This window comes from Larus michahellis, chromosome 5 (genome assembly GCF_964199755.1).
Source record: "Larus michahellis chromosome 5, bLarMic1.1, whole genome shotgun sequence".
Classification (NCBI taxonomy): Eukaryota; Metazoa; Chordata; class Aves; order Charadriiformes; family Laridae; genus Larus; species Larus michahellis.
Genome location: NC_133900.1, coordinates 55,832,623 through 55,841,518, shown reverse-complemented (window position 1 = coordinate 55,841,518; position 8,896 = coordinate 55,832,623). Strand labels below are relative to the sequence as shown.

The following is an 8,896-nucleotide window of genomic DNA, read 5'->3' as shown; positions in this document are numbered from 1 at the left end:
AACACAATTTAGCAAAATAAGTACTGTATGCTTCCTAGTGTGCAGAGGACATACAAGGTTAGAGTAGAAGCTGAAAGCCATTGGTGCCATGCACTCCTGCCTGAACGGTGCTGCCCAGGGGCCTCTCCTGCGCAGTGCTGTCCCGCTGCTCCCGTCCCACCCCGCTCCGCAGCAGGGGACATCGCATTTCTCCCTGGAAACGCCTTTCCTCTCGTGAAGCCTCACCGCTCTCCTCCGCCTTCCAGCTGTTTTCCCATCCCTGCCTGAGAGCAGCCCCGGGTACCGGCACCTCCCAGCCTAACCCAGGCCTTGGGCATCCAGAGCTGCCTCCAGCCGCTCAACCCACCTCTCCTTTGATGCTTTCTGCCGCATGAAGGTAAGGCATTAGTTTTCTGCTAATTTACCAATTGCAATGTTTAATAATTGTCCTAAAAGGTTACATCCATATCCTGGTTTGTTTTACAGACACTTACTGTGAATCAATGGTTTTCCCACCCTGGGTTGTCCGTGTTTTCTGCTGGTAACACCAGAAACGCTCAGACTAGCACCCAGATGCGGTTACCCACCTGCCCTGCTTTTGCCTGGGGTAATTACTACTTTTACACAATTAGTGATAGACAGAAGCATGGCCATAACTGTAAAATAGTGACTTTAGTGGTGAAAGTGATTTTTTCTTTACCATGCTACATATTAAACAAACATTTATAGCAAACTGTGAAAATACACCTTTAAGGTTACTTGGGATTTCTGTACTTTACCGCTGGCACCACTAACAAAAAATAATTAAAGAAATGCCAGTTTTTGTAAGTGAAGAGAATTAATATAAAAAAGGTTAAACATTCAGTGTAATGCATTTACATTTTTATCAGGGGAAGGAACAAACACAAAAGGCCGCAAACAGGGTTTCTGTGCAGCAGGTTTGTGTGTGCACCCGAGGGATTTTTAAGAGGGTGAAAAAACCCTGCGCGAAGGCCCAAAATCCAACTGCCCCTGCTTCACACCACCAGCCAAAAAACTTGTGAAATACTTCTAATACAGTTACTTTTCAACCTTTTCTAACAGCCAAATTCCTGTATGACCGATTCTTAGGGAGGCGAGATTCAAAGACAGCTTTCCCTTAAACAGTATTCACTAGAAAAATAAGGTCGGGCTCTTTCAACACATACCATGAGTGGAACGCGCCACAGTTATTTCAGTCCTAGACATCAAAGACGATTTCAAGTGCCAGTTATAAAACCAAAATGAAAAATCCCTTCATTTGGTTACAACAGGCAGAGGGGAGAGAGACAGAGGAAGGAACGGATCGCCGCAAAGCCTGACTAAAACGTGATGGGTAATCGCAAGCTTGTAGAAGTTACATGTCGGTTCACGACTGCATCCCCCCCTCCCCCGCCGTGAAATCACCACTGCAAAAGCCTCCTCTCTAAAAGTCAGTATTGAAGAGGAAATTTACTTGTGACTTGGAAGAGAATATTGGAAAAGAACACTTCTTGTGGTAAGCAATGTGGGTTTTATTTTCAAGCGTGAAATTTTTTTCATTCTTTCACAAAGCAGTGCGGGCTTTAAATTAAAAATCGCAATTCATGCCTTCCACGTGGAAGTCGTTTACATTTGATTACAAATTAGGGATCAGATCTGTGGTAGCTGCTGAAAACACAGGATTAGCACCTTTTTGGACATTAGTTTCTGGTTATAACTTTAAACAATCAAGCCGTAAACTTGAGGGGCTGGTTGGATTACTTGCTGCATTCATTTACGCAATAAGACAAAACACTCAGTACGATCTGGTACATTCTAGTGGTTAATGAATTTTAAAATATGACAGTGTTTCTGCAGTGTGTTTGGCCTTTAGGAATCACTCTTCTTTTTGCTCTTCTTCAGGAAGGAAGGAGTGCGAAACTTCTTTTTCTTTTTCGATGGGGACTTCCCTGGAGATTCATCGCTACCTGCATCGGCTGCTGTCCCCTCCTCAGCGGTCGGTGTTACTGGCTCTTCAGCGGGCTGAGACTGGGGTTCCTTATTTTCCACTGCAGGCGATTCCGTTGGGCTTTTGGGCACATCTTCATCGCATCTCCCTTCCTCCTTTCCTAAGGGAGGGAAGCCGAGTGCTTCTGAAGGCTCATCGGGGGTGAGATCTGGGAGGGTTTGCTTGAAAGTTGCAGCGTCACTGTCATCTTTGTAGGTCTGGTCCTGCTGCGTCTCTAGTGGACGGACAGACAAGGTCACAGTTAGTTTAGGTAAGTGTCCCCGGAGCGGGGAAAGCCCAGCACGTTGATGGTGAGCGCACTCTATAAAAAACCTAGCATGTTTACTTTGCATAAAAGCCTTTGTAATAGGTCTGTTCTCATTTAGCTTTGGGCATGGAGATAGAAATAACGTATTCAAAAGTTTTGCTTGTTTTTAAGTTGAATTCCATCACATGGGTGTAAACCGGCAAGAAAGTAACTGCTGAGACTTCTCTTGTGTTTTATTTATAACATTTGCAAGTGACGTGAGATTTTAGTACAGTAACCAGGAATTAAACCTGCAATTTTCATTGTCATTAAAGAGAGCATCATGAAATTCCCTATCTTGATTTTTTTTTCTTTTGGTGGGATAAAACTAATTGCTGGTTTGTGGTGATGCGATACACACAAACCCATTAACTTCTCAGCTGTTGGCTTGCCAATTTTTAATTACAATGCTTGCATTTTCATAATACTCTTCCGTGACATCTAAGAGATGCTGCTTCACAATACGATTTCCTATCACAAAGGCTTCAATTCTTTTGCAAGATATGAGTATATATTATGGATTCCTCTAAGTAAAATTCATGTAGATTATCAAATTAAATGAGCTTAGCAGGTTATGCGATACAGCTTTTTTTTTTTTTTAAATAAATGTAATGTCATGTCTAACAGCAAAACTCACCCCTGTAAAAAGGAACATCAAAAATCTAGTGATAACTTTTATGTCCAAAGGTGAACTTTACCACTACTCCCTCAATTCTAACACTTTCCTCATTCACCACTGTGCTGTAGAGATCGGCTATTTAAAGCTCCTTTTTGTGCATATATATATATACACATAAACATATGTGTGTGTGTGTGTATATATCTATATATATATTTAACAACGAGCACTTTTTAAAGTTCCCTGCAACGTTCATCCCTGCACTGCAGCTGAGAAGTGTCTCGTTGGCTGTGTCAAATATATCCCCATTGATGTTACGTAAGGAGGAATTTAGAACAAAATCCAGGCCATGCTCATTATAAGGCACAAAAGAAAGGCAACTATTTTTTCCCCTTTTAAAATCTTGTTCCTTTTAATTTGAATAGACTGAAGGCTTTCACAAGAATTTACAGAAAATACTTGATACTTTCCAATTTTTCCTATGGAAATGACAATGAGCGTTCTTTTTATTTCTGCCAGAAATTAGTAATCCTCTAATATATTATAGAGGGCTCTGTTCTGTGAGCGCCTCCTACAAAACCCAACGTGTTCTGCCTAAAGCACCAGGAACTTCTAATAGGTTAAATAAACAAAACCACTAGTATTCCGTGCCAAACACTCCGAATGCACAAGTTAGCAGTTGAAAAGTTATGATGCAGGCAGGATTTAAAACAGAGTAACAAAGAGAAAGCAATTATGTACATTATAAGCTGCCTCCTGAAGCTCTAGCTTAGCCCCTATACGTACGTGACACACAAATTTGTAAGAAGCACAACCTACAATTCTTCACCACCGCTACGCTCTTTTGGGATTTCATTTTACTTTTCAGGAATTAACTGAAAGCATTGCTGAGCTCTTCTCCCTGGGATCCAGTGACAGGATGCATGGGAATGGACATTAGGAAGCATTTCTTTACCAAGAGGGTGGTCAAACCCTGGAACAGGCTTCCTAGAGAGATGGTGGATGCCCCAAGCCTGGCGGTGTTTAAGAGGCATTTGGACAATGCCCTTAACAACAAGCTTTAAGTTCTGGTCACCCCTGAAGCAGTCGGGCAGTTGGACTGGATGATCCTTGTAGGTCCCTCCCAACTGAAATAGTCTAGTCTATTCATTAGCTGGCCCAATTTTTGGAACCACTAGGCACCCTAGTAGACTGTCAGTCAGGTTTACTATATCTTTTAAAAAGTTTAAAAGAAAGTTTTAAACAAAGTCTTTAAAAAGGGATTAGAAATTCTAAATTTAGAGAATAGGAAGCTACAGGCATTCAAACAGCAGTTGCCGGTTGGCCTAAGCATTGGATAAATATAAGTAGTTTTGTAACGCGTTAATCCAGGACTGCTATCCTTCCCAGTTTGTCAAATTACCATCAGCTTTACTAAACGGATTAATGTTATCCTGGAATCAAACAAACATCTGTTTATCTAGCTTGGTAAGGGCAATATTTTACAAGAATTAGGGAGATTTATAAACTCCACATATGGGAAAGAAAGTATACAATATGTAAAAGCCTTGCTATTCTACTTGATGGATTTCAGTAACGTAACTAGGAAGGTTTAAAAATATATCTTGCTGCAAAACCTATTCGCAGTTCAAGAACTCAGCAGTACCTCAAAATATCTTTAAGTTTTTTAGAATAATCATGTCTACATCCATGCTCTCCCTTTAATATATACTGTGGCATAAGAGTTTGAAAAGTAACAATACTGGTGTGTGCTTACAATTCACATTACTTATGAAAATAAACGTTTGTGGGTTTGTTTGTTGTTTGTTTTTTTTTCCAACACAAACATGTGGACAAACATACAAACTAGGCTATAACTGAGTTAACACAAAACACTCTTCTGACTTCAGCTACACTTAAATAGAAACAATATGAGGGAAAAAATGTTGAGAAGCGGCTGTATACAGAGAACACTCTCATTCAACGGAACTTCTGCCAACCAAAGCCATCTATGGCATGAACTTCCAGTTCCTCTCTAAAATAAGCTTTGTATGTTTGTCCTGAAAAACTCTATACAACTAGAAGAGTTTGTGGAACACAATTCTCGGTTTAAAAGAATTTTCAGGTTTTAGAACTTCATTAGTAACATCACAGTTGTCTATGACGCAGTTTGACTTTCGCATCTGTGACAAACACACTGACTTTTGGATATAACAGGACATACGAATGGAGGGGGCCAAACATCCTTACTACTTTAAAGTATAATCTGAGGTGGCCCTGCAGATTTAGCTGAAACAGCTGGAGAAGTTGCTGCCACCAAGGACTCGCTGTTATTCCTTGCTTGGAATTTTTATTTCCCTACTGCTGACATATATAACATAGGAGTAGTTCCATATCCACTTCTGTGCAGAAGTGTGCTGGCTAAGTTTAAATCAATGTCACTTTTGCACTGGAATAGATTAGGAACTGCCTTCCTATTTCATTACCAGGTCTGAGTTGTGTAGGCGGCAGCAAAGTGTTGGGGCAGAAACTCCCAGACCTGTTTCAGCTATATCTGAAAGACAACTTCAGACTATTCCTTTTAAAACTGAGGAATCAGACACACGGATATGGAGACACATGATGCCACTTTCACAGTGTCTTTCAAAGGGGGAGCGCATTTTAACATAATATCTGTAACTATCTAGAATTTCATGAAATCAAGAACTAAAGAAATCAGCGTTTCAACTGAAAAAGCCTGCTTTAAGGGGGAAAAAAAAAAAAAAGCAAACCCAACAAAAAATCTTAGTAAACAAGGATGCCAGAGTGAAGCAAAGCACAAAAGCAGGTCAGAGTATGGAATGATACTTACTATGGTAACAGGTACTCTTTAGCATATCCATCTCCTGTTTGTAACGCAGCCACAAGAAGAAAAAAGCACAAGTAGAGAATCTATGCATTCATCACAGCCATTGTGTTAAATTAGAAGAATGGTTGCCACCATTCTTATAGAAAACAGAATGAGATGAAGTAGTGAATGGAAGACTAACAGACAAGTGATATATCCAATGTACAAGGTAAAAGAAACAAGACAAGAATTAGATTACACCTGTTCAAGATTGTTATTTTCTCCTTTTTCGAGGAAATGGTAGATTTTCCCAGTTCTGCTCTCATTTTAGTTAAAACTACTATGTAAGGTGAACAAATAATGATATTTAGATTCAAATTGAGCTGGAAAAAATATTTACTGAGGTGTAATCCAAGTACAATAATGTTTAAGAAATGTGCAATCAGTGAAGGAGATTTACCAAGGCATCTACATTTGTGTCTGGTTCACCATAAGACACGATTTCATGTCATAAGAGCAATTATTTCTCACAGAAAACGTACAAAAGGCTAAATCAGTTGAGAAACACCAAGAGATGACAAGGCAATTCTGAAGAGATGAGAATTTGTCTTTATATTAATGCACACTTCTTTATTATTGTAAACATAACTCCTCTTACACTCAGTGTGTTCAATTCAGTGTGGTATATTTTAGGTAGTATAAAAATAAGATACAAGAAATAATTTACCTTTATTAGATACTAGTTCATATATTTTCATGCGTCAGTCACTAATGATGCAGTTACTGGTTTCCCCCTGGCCCCCAGATCAGAAGAACATACCTTCCTCTATTTTAATCGGCGTACTGGGAGGAGTGCGGGCTGAAGTGGGATCAGGGAGACTTCTCTCTTTCTGTTCCCTGCCGTCTTCTGAAGGTTCTGCAGATGTAGACAAAGAGAAATTAAAAAGGCAGACAAAACCTTACAGCATGGGAGAAAACGAAAGCGTCCTTTTGCTCCATGCACACAAGATAGGAATACGTTTTTCTGAATCAAAATTCTGCCAGGATATTAAATGATACCAAAACAAGCAAAAGAAAATTAAGTGATGGTTTTATATTAACAAAACTGTTCAACTCACAGTTCTGCTCTGTGGTGTTGTGTTTTGGGTTTTTTTGTTTGGTTTGTTTGTTGTTTTTGTTTTTTTTTTTTTTTTTCCTTTTCTTCTTAAGAGGGCATGAATGATGTAATTGCTTATGAATTGGTTTATCACGCTGTTCTAAAGAAAACTTCTGAAGAAAAAGGCACATGGAAGCTATAAACAAATATGGGGGAGGGAAATGCTATTAGACCGACACAAGATAACGCTCTTTTGCTTGCTTTGTATTGCTGAAACTTGGGGTCAACAAAATTGCGTCCCAAAAGAAAAGAAGACTGCACAGACAACCAGAGAAACATGCAGTAATTAAATGATTCAAAACAGATTTCACAGTGGTTCGCATATTTGTTATTAGTAAGGAGGGTCCCCCTTGCTTCCAGGTTTAAACAGCCCTAGATCCAAAGGAAAACATTAATAGAGTACACCGTATATCAGGAACAGTATTAAAACACTGTTCCGTACAGTTCACCTAGACAATTAAAAGTGAAATCAGTCCCACAGATGAGAGACAACTGACAGAATCTCCAAACGGTGCAGGTAAAGAGGTTGTTCCTTAGATTGCAAGCCCAACTGTACCGTATTAGTAATACCTGAGGCCTCAGCCAAAAGGTCAGGATCGGACCTTAGTGCTTTGATCACTGCAGTATGAAATTCCTTATGGGAGGACTTCTGCCCATCTGGCTCTTCTCCATTAAGGTGTGTGATGACTTGCTGCATGGTCTGACAAGAAACCCATGCAGCAGCAAACTGAGTGTTATCTAAAGATTTAGACAGTGATGATACGTCACGATCCTGTAAAGTCTTCGTATCTGTTCCTTCAAAGGTTTTGGATCTGCCTTTCAAATCCAGAGATTTTTTATCTGATGTATTTTGCTCACTGATGGTCTGATTTCTAAGCCATGTACTCTGTTCCCCAGCTGGTGTCTGCCTCAGTAACACAGTCTCTCCATATTTTGATATCTTATCTAAGAAGGATGTAGCAATGTTACTGAGAGAATAAACGTACACAGTTACACAGGCATAACAGCAGAGTATCCCACCCCACACAGTCCAGTACTTGATTAGCTGAACACATACACTCTACAATGGCTTTGTCTTACTGTCTTATCAAAACGTCTGCATTGTCTTATCAAAAAGCAGAAGGTGGGAGCACACACTGCAAAAGAAACAGCACTTCTGGTTCCCGCATCATTCAAATTCAAAATCTAACAACAGACAAGTGTTGTAAATATCATCCCTTAAAACTATAGAGCAGTAAAGCAGGACAACCACTTCAGATGCAGCAATGATCTCTTTTTACAGCACGATTCTCTCATAATTCTACGATTATTTAGAAAGTCTGTTTTGCGGGAAGTCCCCGGGATGTGCCATTTCCAAGTAACAACCAAATGTTGTTCTGTATCTTCCCCATTCAATGGATTTCTCAATCCACAATTTTCAGTGAGTGAGAAAACTGCAGTTTTGCTGCTAAAATGCAACACCATTCTCTCACCCAAGACTATCTCTAGCGCTAAAGGAAAAAAAGCGGAACAATCCACAATACTTTGCAGTACCTAAAAATTTTCTGACTGATGTTTCAAGCTTTCAAATTCCTAATAGCAGCAGTAACTGGCCATACCAAACACCCCAGTTTGTCTACCAGGATAATTTTTAAAATAAGATCTACACATTTTATGGAATACTCCATTAGCACTTAGATCACACATTTTACCTGCATTATGCTTTTTAAATGTTTAATTCACACTGGAAAAAAAAGAAACACAGAAAACTTGAATAATTTATCCACGGCTTTTGAAGGTAACCCACCTTCCAATTAGTAATAAACTTGCTGTTATTATAGAAATTTCTGTTATTGCAGAAAAAGCACAGAGAAACCAACCTTCTGGTCCCTTCTGCTTTCTTTCTACTTCTTTGCGATATTCTTCCAGTTCTCGATCGGTGAGTTTATTGAAGGGATTTGGTCCTGTTGTGCTCACTATGACTTTTGGTTGATATTCTTTCTCAATTATTGCCTTTGACGCAGTCACCAGTTCTCCCTGACCAAAGAAAATGAAGATACATC

At 39.5% G+C, this 8,896-nt stretch overlaps 1 protein-coding gene across 32 annotated transcripts in view; it reads right to left on the bottom strand.

Moving 5' to 3' along the window:
* Positions 1–1,487: 1,487 nt before the first annotated feature.
* The window catches only part of ADD1 (adducin 1), a 63,893-nt gene continuing 56,484 nt past the window's right edge, over positions 1,488–8,896 (bottom strand). For 16 of the 32 annotated variants that reach the window (XM_074587413.1, XM_074587423.1, XM_074587427.1 and 13 more), the window contains 3 exons: positions 8,714–8,870; positions 6,519–6,614; positions 1,488–2,201 (listed from right to left, as the gene is read on the bottom strand). In XM_074587413.1, the coding sequence (XP_074443514.1) occupies positions 1,849–2,201; positions 6,519–6,614; positions 8,714–8,870 (606 nt within the window). In that variant the 3' untranslated portion in view covers positions 1,488–1,848. Of the gene's footprint in view, positions 2,202–5,721; positions 5,757–6,518; positions 6,615–8,713; positions 8,871–8,896 lie in introns of those variants that run through there. The other 16 variants (XM_074587445.1, XM_074587431.1, XM_074587439.1 and 13 more) reach the window with 2 other exon arrangements.